At 42.2% G+C, this 19,790-nt stretch overlaps 3 protein-coding genes across 4 annotated transcripts; all 3 read left to right on the top strand.

Moving 5' to 3' along the window:
- Positions 1-991: 991 nt before the first annotated feature.
- On the top strand, positions 992-4,078 carry LOC102775910 (tubulin alpha-1A chain). Its single transcript, XM_006793992.2, has 4 exons — positions 992-1,151; positions 2,379-2,601; positions 2,697-2,845; positions 2,943-4,078. Exons 1-4 carry the CDS (start codon positions 1,149-1,151, stop codon positions 3,921-3,923), a joined length of 1,356 nt encoding a protein of 451 aa, XP_006794055.2. The 5' UTR covers positions 992-1,148; the 3' UTR covers positions 3,924-4,078.
- A 5,313-nt stretch (positions 4,079-9,391) lies between these two features.
- On the top strand, positions 9,392-11,798 carry LOC148097025 (tubulin alpha-1C chain-like). Of its 2 annotated transcripts, XM_087833815.1 has the most exons (4): positions 9,392-9,518; positions 10,208-10,430; positions 10,517-10,665; positions 10,762-11,798. In XM_087833815.1, the coding sequence occupies exons 1-4, from the start codon at positions 9,516-9,518 to the stop codon at positions 11,734-11,736; spliced, it is 1,350 nt and encodes a 449-aa protein (XP_087689941.1). In that variant the 5' UTR covers positions 9,392-9,515; the 3' UTR covers positions 11,737-11,798. The 2 variants fall into 2 exon arrangements, with proteins under 2 accessions (XP_087689941.1, XP_087689940.1); XM_087833814.1 differs by having other exon boundaries at positions 10,517-11,798.
- On the top strand, positions 9,417-18,795 carry LOC102776200 (tubulin alpha-1C chain-like). Its single transcript, XM_087833816.1, has 4 exons — positions 9,417-9,518; positions 17,170-17,392; positions 17,479-17,627; positions 17,729-18,795. Exons 1-4 carry the CDS (start codon positions 9,516-9,518, stop codon positions 18,701-18,703), a joined length of 1,350 nt encoding a protein of 449 aa, XP_087689942.1. The 5' UTR covers positions 9,417-9,515; the 3' UTR covers positions 18,704-18,795.
- The last annotated feature ends 995 nt before the right edge of the window (positions 18,796-19,790 follow it).

The following is a 19,790-nucleotide window of genomic DNA, read 5'->3' as shown; positions in this document are numbered from 1 at the left end:
GCAGTGCAGGCCCTTAATGCTACTATTTAAGCTGGACCACGTGACCACCAGATAAAGGCGGTCTATGTGGATACTGGTCTGTATCCAGGCAACTCCTTTATTCATTTCCTAGCAACCGTTAAATCTTGGGAGGGGGGCTGGGGGTTGGGCGTCGTTGGCCTACATGTCCCTCATATATGACTGGGCAGTTTGACCTCTTTTATCTGAAGAAGACTGGAAAACAAAGCCAAACGGCTGTTAATCTGCTCAATAAAACACCACATCTATCATGTAGAAGGCAATAAATTTTGAACAGTATGTAAAAATCTGTATGCATGAAATCCTACAAAGGTCATATCAAAAATACATGTAACAGTAATGGTTTGATAATAACTAAAGTTTTTTTGTTGCCAGCCAACGTGGATGGGTGTTTAAACTCCTCTTTAGGTTAACTGCAAATGCATATTTTATAATATAGCCTTAAGGAAAAGTAAGACACTAGAAGTTCCATATATATCCGGTGAAAGGCTTGAAATTCAGTCTGATGGTAACAAATTGGAGGGGCGGTTTGAATAAAGATTAGCTGATTGATTTTGTATTGGAAAATGTGAAATAAAATAAGATGTATTATGGATAAAACCTGATAAAATCAATTATAAATAAAAGTGAATACAGTTTTCAATATCAGATGCACAGAATAGTCCACTTTTCAAGTGTTTCTTGAATTTTATTATAAGCCTTCCCATTAGTTATTCTGGTTTTGTTTATTAGTTTTAGCATGAGGAGCGACATATGGAGAGTTTGTGTAGAGCAGCCGGGTCTGTCTGGCACAAACATGCTGAAAATTACGCAGCATTTTTCCCATAATCAGAGGCGCCATGCTTGCAGCACAATACGGCAGGATAGTAGGGTGGGGTCTGCTGGGCGGTCCTTGTAGTGAGGAGAACCGCTTATCCAATCGAAAGCCGTGGAATGATTCCAACCGTCAGACTGACGGGAGATTGGCCAATAGGGCGCAGCAGCCACCGGCGCCGGGTCTTCCCTTGCATATATAGCCCTGTCCATCCTCATGTGCGCCATTATCTCTTACATCGACCCCATAACAGTCGAATTGTAAGACTGCTTGTCGAGGAGCTTCTGCCAACCTCCACCGCGACTTTAACAACAAAATGGTAAGAACTTTTAAAAAAAGCTTTGTTAACAGGCCATACTTGAGGCACACTTAAAAAAAAAGAAGGTGGGTCTGATTTGTAAGTTGAGCTCTTATAACGGACGGTTGCTTTACCTTTAAATGAAAAGTGGGATTTAAAACTGTGTGGCTGATTTTGCTATATAGATATTCAGTTTCTTGCAGTGTAGTGTGGAGGTTTTAGTCCCAGCTTGAGATGGGGAGATGCTCTGACGCCTTTCAATTGGGGGACGTGGCGGGCAGACCGAACAAAAGAGGTTTTCAGGGGTGGACAGATGGAGGCTTCAGTCCAGCCGGTGACTCTGCGGTATTTTATTCTCTCACTGGCATGACAAAAGCCCCGGTCATCACTAGTCGTGACCGCGACGGGCTGTGAGGGTAATTCACGGCACTGGCAGGGAGAATGGCATTAAGCTGTATCAGCTTAAAAAGAATGCCCCACACCCACAGTAACCCAATCCTTAGGGAAAACTGGATGAAAATGCCCTGTCAGTGCGGCAAGCCATTAAAAATGCATGCGAGTAACGGACTCTCCCAGGCTGATAGTTACCGCACTGATGCGCAGCCAGCCACCTAGCAGATGTACAGCCGGCAACCTTTTTCTGTTATAACGGTTTAGTTTCAGTGATGAGACGAAATCAGTGACATTAACATATAGAGAGACCTAACACTGAATTAAAATGATCAATTCTCTGATGGCAAAGGGAGGGGGGGAGGGGGCGCAAAAACCGCATTTTGGGGCTAAACCGGCAAACTTTTGAGCCATTTTTCCACATTTAACTGGTGGTTCAACGCATGCAGTTATTATGCTGTAAAATCAATACCCGTGGGCATTACCGTTATGGCTGCCTTGCTTCCTTGACTAAGCTTTTCTCCTTTAACGGCTCAACCTTTTCTAATATTCACGCTTCCCAACGAATTTCAACGGCCCCCACGTCAACGGTTGCCAGAGTGAAGGGTTTGTCGCATAGCAACGTGGTTCCAGACACAATCCAGTGCACCTGTTGGGCGGGAAAAAAAAAAAAAAGACTAGTCGTTGCTAATAAAAGAACATGTTTGGATCAGTAAAAGTGACTCTCACCCAAAACAACTGAATGAAGAAAAACACTTTGAACAGTTTTGTACTTTTTTTGTTTGCACTACAAATGAATACATTTACAGCTAAATTACCCCCCCCCCCTTTTATCGCTTTGTTTTCTTCTCTCCACAGCGTGAGTGTATCTCCATCCACGTTGGTCAGGCTGGTGTCCAGATCGGCAATGCCTGCTGGGAGCTTTACTGCCTGGAACATGGGATCCAGCCGGACGGACAGATGCCCAGTGATAAGACCATTGGAGGAGGAGACGATTCGTTCAACACCTTCTTCAGTGAGACTGGAGCTGGAAAGCACGTCCCCAGAGCTGTTTTTGTGGACCTGGAGCCCACTGTCATTGGTAAGTGTCATCACCGCTCGCTAAACAATAATTCAAGCAAATTAACATGAAAATACCTTTGAAGTGTAGCTAATGTAATGTCCTTGTTTGCATAGATGAGGTGCGCACTGGTACCTACCGCCAGCTGTTCCACCCTGAGCAGCTGATCACAGGCAAGGAGGATGCTGCCAATAACTACGCCCGTGGACATTACACCATCGGCAAAGAGATTATTGACCTGGTTCTGGACAGGATCCGCAAACTGGTGGGTGAATTTACAGCAGCTTGTTTCAACTTTATCTTCAGAAAGACAAGTTAAATAAAATAATCACTGGTTGTCATCTCTTCCTCTCTGTCCTCAGGCTGATCAGTGCACTGGTCTTCAGGGCTTCCTGGTGTTTCACAGCTTTGGCGGTGGCACCGGCTCTGGTTTCACCTCTCTGCTGATGGAGCGTCTGTCTGTCGACTACGGCAAGAAGTCCAAGCTGGAGTTCTCCATCTACCCAGCTCCCCAGGTGTCCACCGCTGTGGTGGAGCCCTACAACTCCATCCTGACCACCCACACCACCCTAGAGCACTCTGACTGTGCCTTCATGGTAGATAACGAGGCCATCTACGATATCTGCCGTAGGAATCTCGATATCGAGCGTCCTACTTACACCAACCTGAACAGGCTGATTGGTCAGATTGTGTCCTCCATCACTGCTTCCCTCCGCTTTGATGGTGCCCTCAATGTTGATCTGACAGAGTTCCAGACCAACTTGGTGCCATACCCCCGTATCCACTTCCCCCTGGCCACCTATGCTCCAGTCATCTCTGCAGAGAAGGCTTACCACGAGCAGCTCTCAGTGGCTGAGATCACAAACGCCTGCTTTGAGCCAGCCAATCAGATGGTGAAATGTGACCCTCGCCACGGCAAGTACATGGCCTGCTGCCTTTTGTACCGTGGTGACGTGGTTCCCAAAGATGTCAATGCTGCCATTGCCACCATCAAAACCAAGCGCACCATCCAGTTTGTGGACTGGTGCCCCACTGGTTTCAAGGTTGGCATCAACTACCAGCCCCCCACTGTGGTTCCTGGTGGAGATCTGGCCAAGGTCCAGAGGGCTGTGTGCATGCTGAGCAACACCACTGCTATTGCAGAGGCCTGGGCTCGGCTCGACCACAAGTTCGATCTGATGTACGCTAAGCGTGCCTTTGTTCACTGGTACGTGGGTGAGGGTATGGAGGAGGGAGAGTTCTCCGAGGCCAGAGAGGACATGGCAGCTCTGGAGAAGGATTATGAGGAGGTGGGAGTCGACTCCATTGAGGGCGAGGGAGAGGAGGAAGGAGAGGAGTATTGAAAGGGACCTGAAGGCATTAGTTAAAAAGGAAATATTTGACTAAAATGTCTCCTTTAAAGCATTCCAAATACAAATGTTTTGTCATTTTGGCTGTTCAGTTCTAAACCCTTGGAAAAGTTTGGCTATGCTCTAAATAAAACCTCTGTGATGAAAAACTGTTTAACTGTTTGTCTTTTAAATTCTCAGTGATATTCAAAATGATTTTTAAATATTCAGAAACTTTATGACATATTAGTCATGAGTAAGTAGCTCAAAAATGTTTGAATCATGTAATTTAAGATGTTTCAAATTCACATGTTTTTAAGCATGCATGTAAAAAGCTGATTAGTTTTCTCAAAAGCATTCCAATATTTTTTCTTGTAATCGATACATAAATCCTACAGCCGTGTTTATAAATACTGTTCATAAATACAGATTTTAAATATTAGTGTGAACCATTGCTTGAAGTTTCAATATTTAAAGCCAAGCTATGAAAATCAGTTTTCAGCTGGTGTTTAAAATTCACCTGCTGAATATCTGAGTGATTCAGCCGACCTGAATGACAAAGGAAGACTCTTTCAAAGCTTAGGCACGACAACTGTAATAGCACCAGCCTGTGTGACCCACCTGCCACAAACTTTAATACAAAAGCAGTAAATTTAGTAAATTTTTATATAAATAAATATGTTTATGTAAATATATAACTTGGCTGTTGCCCGCCTGCAGTACCTTTATGGTCCACCAGGGGGCTCCAGCCCACAGTTTAGGAATCCTTGCACTGTGACAAATCATTTGACCAATGAGGATCCTGAGGTTTACAGTGCGGTCTTCAAAATTAAGCTGTAAAATAGTATGAACTGTTAAACTGAAACCTTCAACTCACAATAGAGCCATGGTGTGAGACTGGAAGGAGACACAAACCCAGCCTGATAGTGTCACAAGCTAGTGTGCTTCTAGTCTCCCAAGCCTGAAGGTTGTGTCAGGAAGTGCACCCGGTGTAAAATTTGGGCTAAAGCCAATATGTGGATCCATCTGCTGTGACAACCTCATGGAAAATAAGGCTGCAGCCAAAAGTATTCCACTACAACTAAAATAAAAGTACTGAACTGACAGCTGTAGGTCTGGTAAGTCCACACAGGAACTATAAGATTAAACTATAAGAGGAACCTCAGATGGGCAGCACTCTCACCTGACCTCCTACTTTACTATTGTATCTAATGAAGCCAAGCAACGTCTTATCCTGACCTTATAAAAACATCTGGAGTTACAAAAGGTACAAAGTACATAAATAAGGTTAGGTGAACATTTTTTTCCAGGATTTTTAGCCCCACAACCTCTGAAGTACAGGAGATATCCACATGAAATGTTCAGGGCTGAAAAGCACATTTATGCTCTGTTACAAACATCAACAAAATACATTTCACACCCACTCCAAGTGGCAAAATCTACAAACAAAATCTTATTTTTGCTCAGAATGATTTTCTGTAACTACATTTAAGCATCAGTATCATAGGATATAGTTTCAATATTAAATTTGCACCAATACCAACGCCCTGCTTATGTTTAAAAGTAAGAGTACATTATGTGGGATTGATGGCTCGTCGCATTGAGTTATCATATAAAAGTTCTTCGTTTTTACCTAAAATTTGATACCAGGTTTATCTTTTATAGTCGTGAAAAGGAAAGTTTTTCACAGGATTTTCTAGACCTGTAAAAAAACTTGAGTGAGGTATATGATTCAGTAACTCAGAGAAGCACGTTTAGCAGCAGTAACTTGGAAGTAATCATTTTCCGTATGACTCGATTGGTGTCTTGATTCAATGTGGAGGAATTTTGGTCCACTCGTCTTTATTACAGTGCTTCGTTGGTAATTTAGGTTAGCAGGTATTTGTTATTGCACAGCTTTTTAAAAATCCCACCATAGCATTTCCAGTAGGTAGAGACCTTGACTTAAACTGGGCCACTGCAAAATCTGCATTCTTTTCTTCTTCAGCCATTTTCATATAGATTTGCTGCTGTGTTTGGGAACTTTGTTCTGCTGCATGACCCAGTTTCAGCCAAGCCCAGCTGTCAGACAGACGGCCTTACATCTGACTCTAGAATACTTTGATATACTGAGGAGCTCATGGGCGACTCAATGACTGCAAAGCCCAAATCATCACTCCTCCACCGCCGTGCTGACAGTTAATGTTTGTGCTGATTTACTCTTTTTGCCAAACACGATTGTGTGCATCGTAGCCAAACATCTCCACTTTGGTCTTGTTTGTCCAAAGGGCTGTTACAGTTCAGATACTAACATAAGCTGTGATGTCATGGCAGCGCCTTCCAAACAATCTGTAGTTTTTCAGTTTTTGTTAAATAAATGATGTGTCGTTCATCTGAGGTTGCATTTACCTGCTTTTAAGACCTCGTCTTATCACCCGATATGTGAAGATTCAAGCGTGATTTATGGTCCTAGTAACGTGTCTGTCTGTGTACAGTGGATGAAAAGGGGTTTTTACACACCACTAATGTGTTTCCCACTGCACATAACTGAATTGAGTGCTGAATGACTTTCCAATGGGCCGGAAAGGGGGAGGGAGCAACAGCGGACTGGGAAAGGATGAAACATAAAACGAATGTTAAAGATAAAAAATTAAAGCATGAAAAGTACAAACAGTGGCTGCGGTGGACAGTTTTCAATACTTATTTCCTCTGCAGATCCTTGCACGTTATCACGTCGCTGTTCTCAGCAGATGGCTGATGGACCAACAAACAAGAGTAGACCGGCTGTAACACATGTTTTTCCACACTGCCTCCATCGACAGCAAACACTCTCAGCATACCTGCCTACCTGCCTTCCCGCTATCACAGCTCAAGCATAAAACAAGCATGAGAACTTTCAAGAGCCTATTATCTTTTTTGGCATGATTGCATTACAGACAAATTGTACATAAAGTAATTATTCCGATGAAAAATGATGCCTGTTCGTGTTATAGGGATTAATACTGATGTTAAGATGTCGAGCTCATTTTTAACCGTTTATATTCTGTTTTATCTACAGTGATTTATCATATTCTATAACATAACATGTTTGTAGCGGCTGTCCTGTGAGGAATACATACCTCCATAACAGCTTTTATTGAGCTCAGAAAAGCAGCTCAACTACTTGATTAAAGGATTAAAAAGCATAATAAAATATATCAATACATAAAAATTACAGCTGATTTAAAAGGCTTGAGCAGTGTGTGACATGGTTAACTGTCAGTATTCACAGGAGGATTACAAATATTAATGAAAAAGTAAGTTCGAGATACTAATACTAATCTGAAAGTGTTTGTGGAGCCTTTGTCTGTTCAGTTTATTAAACAGCAGGAAGCGACTGTGCCACAAGATGGCAGTATAACACAGGGTAGACGCAGACACTTTGCTTTCACTTTGGGACATTTTAATTTCTGCCTGCCTATTTTTTTAATTATTTAACTGAACTGCTGAACTGAACTAACTGAACAAAGCACTGCTTACTTTGCTTTGCTTTGCTTGCTCTGACACAATGCCACTGCTGTAGCTGCGACTTCTTCTAGGTCAAAATAAAATTCTAGCTCTTTTTCACTTGCCTTTAAAATTTGAGATTTGTGGAATGGGGGTTGTAAATGTAATTGTAATTTTAAACAGAACTTAGATGTGATTTTCAAGCTTGACATTTTCACGTCTTCTCCCTTTAAAAGTAATGAAGACTCACTGAAAAGGCAAAAATGCAACTTAGAAGACATCATCTTAAAGTACCTAAATTTAGGTTTGGGACCTAAATATTCATATAGTATAAAAATATTTTGCATGCATTTCATTAAATATGCTAATAGTTAAAATATCAGCTCATTCCTAAAGTGGTCAGATGGAATTTTTTTTAGTAAAGTTGTATAATGATTTTCAGTCTTTTATGCTTGCTACCCTTGACAAAGAAGCAGTGTCTTGGAGCCATTTTAGATAGTAGTTTTCTCTAAACTCAGACATTTTTATTCAGTTTGCCAGTTTTTAAGCATGCTTTTTCTTCTTTTGTCTACCACTTGTCCAGTTCCTATAATTTTTTAAAAACACATTTGCTAAATATTCAGCTAACTCTATGGGAATCACCTGTTGGTGATAAATACCATATTATATCTTTCTAAGTGAAAATCATTGGCATTTTCTATAGATTTCCCCACTGAAACTGGAACAAATAATAAGTGAGTTACTTCGATATGCTTGAATCCTCACAGGTCAGTTGTAAGTGGGTTAATAAACAAACAGAAATTCCTCTGAAATTGATCAGGTATTTGTATTTGTTGTAACTGTTGCTCCCCTATCGGCCAACTGGATAAATAAAGGAAAATAAGATACATGAACTGGACTGAATGTGAGTGAAAAAACAGCCAGTGCCCAAAGAAAAACTTTGAAAGACCTTCAGGAAAGTCTGGAGAATTATTGCTCAAGCTCTAGGAGAACTACTGTTACTTAAAAAAAATCTACAAGAAGCCCAGCTCAGGGGAAACAAAGCATAAAGAAAAAAGAATGGCTCAAGACTTAATATAGACTTAATGTAATATTACCCTCCATGTTTACTTTTTGTCTAAGTCAGTATGTTTGTGTTTTCAGGCTTCTGGTTTTGTGGAAAGCAGAAAAAGCTGCTGTTTTGAAATGTGTTCTATAAATAAATCTTGCTTGTGACTCTTTGGGCCCCGAGCACCAGGTTGGGAGACATAAATCGAAATTGTTTAGAGGTACACAGATATTTAAAAACAAGCCCGCAGCATCAAAATGCATCAGGTCTGGTTAAGTAATAATGTCATATTTGATGACAAGTATTTTTTTCCTTACAAAAGGTTTTTATTGTTTTAAATTTTGCTGATAATAATGCTGCCCTTATTTTTGAGGGAGTCTATTGGAGTGGATTTCTAAGTGTCATTTTCTTTATTTGAATACTTCTCCCAACACTCTATATTGTGCTCATAATACTCACTGAATGTCATTTAACTAAATAAAGCAGGACTGGGGAACTCAAGGTATATCCCACCCTCCAAGAGGCAAGTCTCACCATTCTGTAGCCGGGATGAATCTCCTCCAGGCACGTATAGAATCACCAGTTATATTAAAAAACCGCCTAAAACCTTCATTTGCTTCCAAATAGGGGTTAAAAGTTTTTTTCCTCGTGAAAACATATCTTTTTCTCTGTTTCCTTTAATTGCCATGTCTTTCTCTTACAATGTATCCGATCATATTTGGTAGATGCTGTAAAGTATGAGTGAAAACAGACAATAAAAACTTAAATGTGAAATCATTGGGATAAAAAAGCACACTTCCTGCCTGAAACACTGCTGGCAGCTGGGATTGCCTCACCTTCCTGAAAAGTTTGTGCCGTGTCAGGCTGAACGTGACGCTTACAACCTAACCAATAGGAATAGGGCTCATGTGACGTGACCCAATCAGATTCAGCGGAGCGTTTCCGGCGGGTGAGCGAGTATAAAAAGCCCCGCCCAGAGGCGACACATCAGTTGCCTCTTACACGGGACTCATAAAGGCCTATTTGTGGGAGCTAACGTTTTTCTCACTTCCTATTCTTCATTTTAATCCTCAAACTTATCAACACAAGAAAACATGGTGAGTGTTAAGTTTTTTTTGTCTTTTCCTACAATTAAGTTCAAACTGAAGTTATATCACGTGGTAGCCGGTAATTCAAATCAGCTGAAAGGGTCATTAAGTTCAGCCGTTGTACTTTATTAGCTATAAGAAGCTATCATATCAGGCTGCTAACGAACCCCAGTGTTCAACCGACTTTTAGTGTTTTTTTGGTGTAGCGTGACGGGGCACAACCCAAATTCAAGTTCCTCCCCGTCTGTCTGTTTCCGGCTTTTCATGAGCACATTGACCTAGTTGGCAAAGGTCAGCCTGCAGCATTCCTCTGATTAGCGCCTCTCTGAAGAGGCCCGGACTTTGTGAAATTGAAGCCACAGACTCGGCAAACAGAAGCAGCTCACTTAAAGTTTTATGGGTTTTTTTGTGTCTTTTGTTTGGTTTGATGTGAAAATGTTTGTTCTAGACACAAAAGATTTGCTTGTTGCTTTGCTTGATGTACATGTGATATTTCTAAAGGGCTCAGACGTTATCAGCCTCAGGGGAGTCATGACTGTGGCATCCCACTGCTAACAAAGAGCCTTATTTTCTTCCTCATGTCTCCTCATTAGTTCCAGAGACGGCCTCAACATGTGATGAGTAGCTTTCAGCTACTATTGGGATTAAAAAATAGAATGGATGACAAATGAATGACTCCTTTTTTTTCGTCTCCACAGCGTGAGTGTATCTCGGTGCACGTTGGTCAGGCTGGTGTCCAGATTGGCAATGCCTGCTGGGAGCTTTACTGCCTGGAACATGGGATCCAGCCGGACGGACAGATGCCCAGTGACAAGACCATTGGAGGAGGAGACGATTCGTTCAACACCTTCTTCAGCGAGACTGGAGCTGGAAAGCACGTCCCCAGAGCTGTTTTTGTGGACCTGGAGCCCACTGTCATCGGTAAGTGTCATCACCACTCGCTGAACGCTAATGTAGGAAAATTAAAAAGTCTTTAAAGCAAAACTAACATAATGTTGTTTGCATAGATGAGGTGCGCAGTGGTACCTACCGCCAGCTGTTCCACCCTGAGCAGCTGATCACAGGCAAGGAGGATGCTGCCAATAACTACGCCCGTGGACATTACACCATCGGCAAAGAGATCATTGACCTGGTTCTGGACAGGATCCGCAAACTGGTGGGTGAATTCAAAGCAGCTAGTATAAAATGTATACACAAATTATTGAATGAAGTAACTCATTCCTGGTTGTCATCTCTTCCTCTCTGTCCTCAGGCTGATCAATGCACTGGTCTTCAGGGCTTCCTGGTGTTCCACAGCTTCGGCGGTGGCACCGGCTCTGGTTTCACCTCCCTGCTGATGGAGCGTCTGTCTGTCGACTACGGCAAGAAGTCCAAGCTGGAGTTCTCCATCTACCCAGCTCCCCAGGTGTCCACCGCTGTGGTGGAGCCCTACAACGCCATCCTGACCACCCACACCACCCTAGAGCACTCTGACTGTGCCTTCATGGTAGATAACGAGGCCATCTACGATATCTGCCGTAGGAACCTCGATATCGAGCGTCCTACTTACACCAACCTGAACAGGCTGATCAGTCAGATTGTGTCCTCCATCACTGCTTCCCTCCGCTTTGATGGTGCCCTCAATGTTGATCTGACAGAGTTCCAGACCAACTTGGTGCCATACCCCCGTATCCACTTCCCCCTGGCCACCTATGCTCCAGTCATCTCTGCAGAGAAGGCTTACCACGAGCAGCTCTCAGTGGCTGAGATCACAAACGCCTGCTTTGAGCCAGCCAATCAGATGGTGAAATGTGACCCTCGCCACGGCAAGTACATGGCCTGCTGCCTTTTGTTCCGTGGTGACGTGGTGCCCAAAGATGTCAACGTTGCCATTGCCGCCATCAAAACAAAGCGCACCATTCAGTTTGTGGACTGGTGCCCCACTGGTTTCAAGGTTGGCATCAACTACCAGCCCCCCACTGTGGTTCCTGGTGGAGATCTGGCCAAGGTCCAGAGGGCTGTGTGCATGCTGAGCAACACCACTGCTATTGCAGAGGCCTGGGCTCGGCTCGACCACAAGTTCGATCTGATGTACGCTAAGCGTGCCTTTGTTCACTGGTACGTGGGTGAGGGTATGGAGGAGGGAGAGTTCTCCGAGGCCAGAGAGGACATGGCAGCTCTGGAGAAGGATTATGAGGAGGTGGGAACTGATAGCTTGGGAGAGGATGATGAGGGAGAAGAGTATTAAATGAATTAATGTTCCTGTGCCATTTATTGCTGTCATAAATAAAGTTTGTTCAATGACTGCAATTTGTCTTATTTTCTTTTTTAAAATACTATAAAGGGCCCTGGATATCAAATTCTCTAATTTAGAATTTCAGTTATTAGAGCTTAATCTAACTTGTGTGGAATCAAAGTGCTCACATGATGCTGTAATCCTTTCTGGTACGCACCACTTTAGAAGCCAAAAATCTGCAAAGCCCATGCATCACACAAAGGGTTGAGCCTTTTGTTTTAGGTCAGAACAATCATAATGTTAACCTTTCAAAATTCCCCACTTAATAAAGATCTAATAACTTGATCTCACATTTTTCATCTCATCAGCATCCATCTGTAGAGGCTCTACATCCCAAACCCTGCAACACCCACTGTGGTTTAATATAATCTAACAGGTGTCTTGTGTGGTCACTAACAGTGTTTGAAAGTCTAGTCACTTGGGGGCAGTGATGCTCCACAGATGTTCTGAATCAACATGTTGAAGCTTATCCACTCGCGTTGTTAGTGCTCCACTTGTTTTATCAATTTCAGTTCATGATTTGTCTGTACCAGTGAGGTACTGTGCTTCTCATTACTGAAGTGGCAATCCAGGCTTATGCCCACAAAAGTCACTGTGCACCTCAGCTGAATTCTACCGATACACCTCAACTAAGTTATGCCAGTTCATACAGTTTTGTAATGAAACTTAAACAATCCCGTAACTGATAAGTTGTTGCAGCGTGAGCTCAGTTTAATTACAGTGAATTGTTAACCACCATGACTGATGAGGACAATGAGCAGATGGGTCAGACTTTGTGAAGTACCCCTCACATCTATAAAACAATAAAGGTGCCATTCATCAGGTCGTACAGCTATTTTTAAAGCATGACTGTTTGAAAATTGCAAAACAAAATGGAAATGTGTCGAGGATACTGTGAGCACAGTCAAATGTTTTAGCGAGTGGTGTACTCTGGAAAAACAATCTCTCCCATTTGTCTCCAGCTTTGTCTCCGCATGTAATCTGAGACAGATATGTTTGCCCTCTCATAACTTTTCCTACATTTTTCTATGTGTATAAGATTTAAAATGTGCATCTTTTTTTATGATGATTATTTATTTTTAATGGAATAACAAAGTGACTTCAGCCAAATGCCCCCGTTCATATTGTCTGCTTCCACCTCTGCTCATACGTATTTCTATAGGATGGATGAGAAATAAAAAATAGAAAAGCAGAAAATAGCCCAGATTTCAGAGACTCCAAGTAATAGAAATGATTTAAAAGATGAATTCCAATGGCAATTTTAGCTTTATGGACTTTAACATTTTTCTAATAAAATGGTGCATGATTTCTTTTATACTGTCATGTATATCCCCGACACTGCAATATAAGTTTGTCAGGAACTGTAAGAGATGAAATATTGTCAAGTATAGAAAACTGAATGTCAGCAGCCTCATACAACTTATTTCTTATTAAACCTGTGAAGTGGACGTGTAACGCCACCAAAAAGAGGCCTAAAGGCAGAATGTGGGGTAACCAAAATGTAGGTGTACAGTAATTGATTCATCATCATGCAGGAAATGTCATGCTGTCAATAACAACACCCTGCCACCTGGCATTCCTTCCCCTCGGTGCACCCCTGCTTGACAAGAGGCCAAAATCTGATTCCACACTGTATGTCCTGATAAGTTAGATCGTCCACCAGCCAAGGACATCTGCGTTGAGAGAAGCCCTTCATGCACGGGCAGTGCCAGAGCATAAGCACTGGGCGGGAACCCAACTTTCATTTGGCTCACATCAATTGACTGTTTCAAGTCCATTATGTGCAGGAGGTTATTATAGGAACTAAAAGTGAAGTAAAAACTGAAACTAGGTGTTAGAAAAAGAATGAACAAAAATACAAACTATAAAAAAGGTTAACTAAAATGATAATACACTTACAAGATTAACCAAAATAAAATAAACACTAAATCTTATTTTTGGTCTTTGATGAGGTCAAATTTGTAAATCAGTTTATTGAGACAAGGATGTCTACATAACCTGAAAATGTTTATATACCCATTAAAATATAAAGCTAACAGTGAAACTGAATATTTTCAATTAATAAAAATGAAACAGAATGACTCAATCTGCTGTGGAAACTAAAATTAATTGAAATAAAATGAATACAAATAAAAGAAACATGTAACTCTGATGTTCAAAGCTATACTTGTAGTCACGTAACAGATCCATAAAAGAGAGGTTATAAACAAAGATGCAAAGCAGAAAAACCCATTGGATTTACATTATATTTAAAACAGCAGGTCTACTGCAGGAGGCTTCAATAAACTTCTAATTTGGCCACATTTACAGGCTACACAACAAATTCAACTGAAGGATAAATAACCGACTTTAAACTATCTGACGAACAGATATTCTTAACTACAAGCATTCAAGTGGCTAAATCAATTCACCACATACTAGAAAAGTTGGAGTCACACTGCAGAATTTCTCACCCCATTTTCCAGATCATGCATTAAAGCTGCATGAGCTGACGGATGACTGCTTTTACTATAACAGTAGGATCAGTGTCTTCAGTCATACTAGTGATCCTTATGACTGTATTAGCACTAAGCCTGAGCTTTGATATTTTTTTACTGGAGTAACTTAGTGCAGATGTTTATTTTAAGTTCTTTCAACCATAAAACCTATTTAAATAGTTTGGAAAGTGTATCGGTAACATTCAGATGATGGGGAACAAAGACCCTTTTAAACATACCTGAAACAGCAAATGAGGCGATTTCCATAACCTGTTTTCTCACATCCTTGTTGCTGTTTTTCAACCTCATCTAGCTTCTTTTCCAGGCAATAACCCAATTACCTAATCTGCATCATTAGTACCTTTCCACTGAATTTCCAACCTTTTCACATAATCCTGAACAACAGCCACAATGGCAGTATTGTTGCCCATCTTTAGTTTCACACCTGCGTGCTGTGGGTATCTCTGTTAGAAGAGGAGTGAGAAGGTGGCTGAAGTCAGCCTGGAACAAAAAAAATCAGCAAAATTCAAGGATTGGTGACCAATCAACTTCCAACATACTTTTCTCTAGCTCAAGGCTATTATTTAAAACTGCTCTGGATCAGAGCTTTTATTGAGGTTTGAGGTAGAGGTGCACACAAACCTGAGAATAGAAGTTCCAGATCCCACTATCAGGACTCCTTTCTTCCGTTCCTGGCATCTCTTGGACAACTTAGTGCAAAACCTTCTGGTTGGACGAATCAGTGTTCTTTGCAAATAAGTTGCAAGTGACCAGATCCATTAAGCCCAGATGTTAGATCTTCATAATGTCTCTTTATAATTCTGAAGTCAATAAAAGCCAAATGTTCATATGAAAGTGTAACATATCCATTCTTCATATAATGAAAAAGCCCTAACAAGTTGTTAAAACCATTTTGTACTCCACAAATATTTAAGAAATCGTAAGAAAGCACCTGCAGAGATCTCCACCCTACCGTCTGGTCCATTTTAACCAATAGGCGCAGCTCTCATGCGACATCAAACCAATCAGATCCAGCAGACCGTTTCCGGAGGATCTGCGGTTATAAAAGCCACTGTGTAGCAGGAGCTGGTCATTTATCTCTTACACAGGATTCATAAAAGCCTGTTTGTAGGAATTAACTAATTTCTCCTCCTTTTCCTCATTCCGGCTCTGAAACTTCTTGACTTCAGGAAACATGGTGAGTAAATTTTTTTTCTCTTATTAAATGTCGATTTAATCAAAAATCATTACTGAAATAGTCAATAATCAGGTGGCAGACCGTTAACTGAGATTAGCCGGAAGTATCAGCAGGATTTAGTAACTCAAATTTGATTTTTAAAAGGATAAATTTCACACTGTTAACCAGACTACGCTGTCCTGACTGTACTTTTGGTGCGATATGACAGGACGCATCCAAAATTCAAGTTATTTGCTTGTGTCCGTTTCCGGCTTCTTGTGCGCGCACTGAGCCAGGTGTCAACAGGTCATCCTGCTTTCAGGCTGAAGCATTCCCATGACTAACAACTCTTTGAAGGATCCTGGCCTTTATGAACCTGCGGCCGCAGACTACAAACAAACCGACTCACTTGAAGCTCGATTGTTCTTCTTCTTCTCATGTCTTTAATGTTTTTGGGCGTGTATGGGCTACTTTTTTGTAAAGAAGTCTTTCATCGTCTACAGCTGTGTTTGCTTTGCTGAACTCTGATGTGCACATGTTTGTTCTTGACACAAAAGATTGTCTTGTCCTGGCTCACATGCGACATATTTCTAAAGGGTTGTTAGTTCAGAGCGTAAAAGACCTCAGGTGACCACATGAGTAGCGGACAGGCTAAATTGGAGTAGCGATTTCGGACTATAGAAAGCGGCAAATAGCGGGCGGAATTTTTAAGATCCCACACATTCTGAACGTCCTGAATCTGTCGCCATCTCCTGTAGATTGCTCTCGCCACAGCGACCATAGCGCGCGGGTGCGCTCCCCAAATACGCAAAAAGATGCGCACACGCTGCCATCTATCCGTCTCTCTCCCGTGATCGATGTGATCTCTTTCCGGTGTCTGCCTGCTAATTTATGACGAAAATGTTTCTGATGTAAGAGGGTTTAAAGAAAGTTAAAGCTGAGACAAAACCAAAAACTGATGTCACTACTGAAGAGTGAGAGAGCGGAGGATGTACTGCAGACTATGTTCTCCAACCTTTGACTTAGTTGGTTCTACAAAACCTAAAGCCTGAGTCGGAGATGATGATCAGACAGTGGTTATGATCCTTCTGCAGGGTCTGTGAGCGCTTACACAACAGGCAAGTTTGGTGCATCATTCGACTCTTCTGCACCAAAATGGAACAGTTAAGCACCGACTTCTCAAATCAGATGCAAATGATAAAAAAACATAAAGCTGACTTTCCTGAATACAGGCAAATTTCTGTGACTGGTCCTTTGTTGGTAGGATGTGGTTTAGCAGGTTGCATATAAAAGGTGTTACTTCAGAAGAAAAATGACATCAGTGATGCATTCAAATTCCCTTAAACCAAAACTCTAAACATAACCTGGCCTGACTTCTGCATAAGTTACCTTAATGTAACTAGGTTAAGAGAGCTATGCAAGTGACAGTGAAAACTCTGACTTCAAGTTCAACTTGGCTCTCTAAAGCATTAACCATGTTAAGAATTCTCTCAAGTGTGATTCATTTGTTGCAAGGGACAAATTACATAGCTGACTGATGGAACGATTAAATATTTTTAATGTTCTATACTAAAATTCCAGTATTGCTGAAATCACAGTCCTAAATCATGAAGTCATATTCCCCCAGGTAACTTTACGTTAGTTGAAGAGCAGGTCTAACAATGTAATTTTTGGATAATAAGTCAAAAATGAGGTCACCAAATAAATGGCTTTTCCATCTCACTTCCACAGCGTGAGTGTATCTCGGTGCACGTTGGTCAGGCTGGTGTCCAGATCGGCAATGCCTGCTGGGAGCTTTACTGCCTGGAACATGGGATCCAGCCGGACGGACAGATGCCCAGTGACAAGACCATTGGAGGAGGAGACGATTCGTTCAACACCTTCTTCAGTGAGACTTGTTCCGGAAAGCACGTCCCCAGAGCTGTTTTTGTGGACCTGGAGCCCACTGTCATCGGTAAGTGTCATCACCGCTCGCTGAACAATAATGTAGGAAAATGAAAAAATCTTTAAAGCAAAACTAACGTAATGTTGTTTGCATAGATGAGGTGCGCAGTGGTACCTACCGCCAGCTGTTCCACCCTGAGCAGCTGATCACAGGCAAGGAGGATGCTGCCAATAACTACGCCCGTGGACATTACACCATCGGCAAAGAGATCATTGACCTGGTTCTGGACAGGATCCGCAAACTGGTGGGTGAATTCAAAGCAGCTAGTATAAAATGTATATACGAATTAAATTATTGAATGAAGTAACTCATGCCTGGTTGTCATCTCTTCCTCTCTGTCCTCAGGCTGATCAGTGCACTGGTCTTCAGGGCTTCCTGGTGTTTCACAGCTTTGGCGGTGGCACCGGCTCTGGTTTCACCTCCCTGCTGATGGAGCGTCTGTCTGTCGACTACGGCAAGAAGTCCAAGCTGGAGTTCTCCATCTACCCAGCTCCCCAGGTGTCCACCGCTGTGGTGGAGCCCTACAACGCCATCCTGACCACCCACACCACCCTAGAGCACTCTGACTGTGCCTTCATGGTAGATAACGAGGCCATCTACGATATCTGCCGTAGGAATCTCGATATCGAGCGTCCTACTTACACCAACCTGAACAGGCTGATTGGTCAGATTGTGTCCTCCATCACTGCTTCCCTCCGCTTTGATGGTGCCCTCAATGTTGATCTGACAGAGTTCCAGACCAACTTGGTGCCATACCCCCGTATCCACTTCCCCCTGGCCACCTATGCTCCAGTCATCTCTGCCGAGAAGGCTTACCACGAGCAGCTCTCAGTGGCTGAGATCACAAATACTTGCTTTGAGCCAGCCAATCAGATGGTGAAATGTGACCCTCGCCACGGCAAGTACATGGCCTGCTGCCTGCTGTTCCGTGGTGACGTGGTGCCCAAAGATGTCAACGCTGCCATTGCCGCCATCAAAACCAAGCGCACCATCCAGTTTGTGGACTGGTGCCCCACTGGTTTCAAGGTTGGCATCAACTACCAGCCCCCCACTGTGGTTCCTGGTGGAGATCTGGCCAAGGTCCAGAGGGCTGTGTGCATGCTGAGCAACACCACTGCTATTGCAGAGGCCTGGGCTCGGCTCGACCACAAGTTCGATCTGATGTACGCTAAGCGTGCCTTTGTTCACTGGTACGTGGGTGAGGGTATGGAGGAGGGAGAGTTCTCCGAGGCCAGAGAGGACATGGCAGCTCTGGAGAAGGATTATGAGGAGGTGGGCGCTGACAGCGTGGTAGACGACGATGAGGGAGAAGAGTATTAAGTGCTAGCATATTCCTTCTCTTAATCTCTACCATCTAGTTTCATAAAGTTTAATTGAACGCACCATTTGTGCTAATGAATTACAGGATAGTAGAATTTCTTTATAGTTTTCAGATTATTCAGTTTTAGCAAAAAACTAAATTCTTTCTTGGCTGGAATCAAATACTTTTATCCACTGTGTATTTTTAACATGACCTGATCTATCTTTACGGATGTTGCCAGCATAGGGACTCATACTCCTTTCTAGTCACTTGAGGGCAGTGATGCTCCACACATGCTGACTCAACACCATGTTGAAGTGCTTGACACGTCAAACTATTGCAGGTACTTCACCTGACCTGACCTGCAGCATTAGAATGGTTATATCACAATTAATAGTGTGACAATTCTCCTTTGATCATGGCTCAATTCACACCTCAGTTTTGGCTCAGATCTTGAGCTGGATTATTCAATCTACATACTGTTCATGGTCTGGCATTAAATTATTTTTTAAATTTACCAAAACAGGTGTATTTATAGTTTTATAACAGAACATTGGGAAGAAAACACAAGTCTTTGGTATGAAAGGCGAGGACATCAGCGACCAGACACAGAGAACCCACGAGAGAGGAGGAGAGGCTGTGTATGTGAGGGCACTTTCATTACATATAGCGTTATCTTAGTGGAAACCTATTCTGTTTGATTCATTTTCCATTTAATATCACAGAATAAAAGACTTGGTTTGAGTTTTATTTTTCACTTTCCAGTCCAGTGCTCTGTAATAAGGAACTATATGTGAAAGGAATAACACAAAACGAAAAAAAAAAGTCTTTATTGCTGGCAGTTTGTCCATTTTCTCCATACCTGAACAATTTTGTGACCGTTTGATTTTTGGTGTAGATTTCAGGATTGTTACACCCATATTTACCATTACCATTACACCCATGCCTGACTGAGAACCACCAAGGCCAAACGCTGCCTTGGTTTAAAATTGGGTGTGATATTCACTGTGGCACAAGGCAGGGACAGAGGGTGTCTCATGCTGGCAGACAGGTGGTGTTTAAAAATACTTTCTTCTTCTGTTACTAGACAGGATTTCTTCAGGGTAA

Source organism: Neolamprologus brichardi, chromosome 20 (genome assembly GCF_056152115.1).
Source record: "Neolamprologus brichardi isolate AB-2024 chromosome 20, ASM5615211v1, whole genome shotgun sequence".
Classification (NCBI taxonomy): domain Eukaryota; kingdom Metazoa; phylum Chordata; class Actinopteri; order Cichliformes; family Cichlidae; genus Neolamprologus; species Neolamprologus brichardi.
The sequence above is the reverse complement of the archived record's forward strand: the minus strand, read 5'-3'. Positions and strand labels throughout refer to the sequence as shown.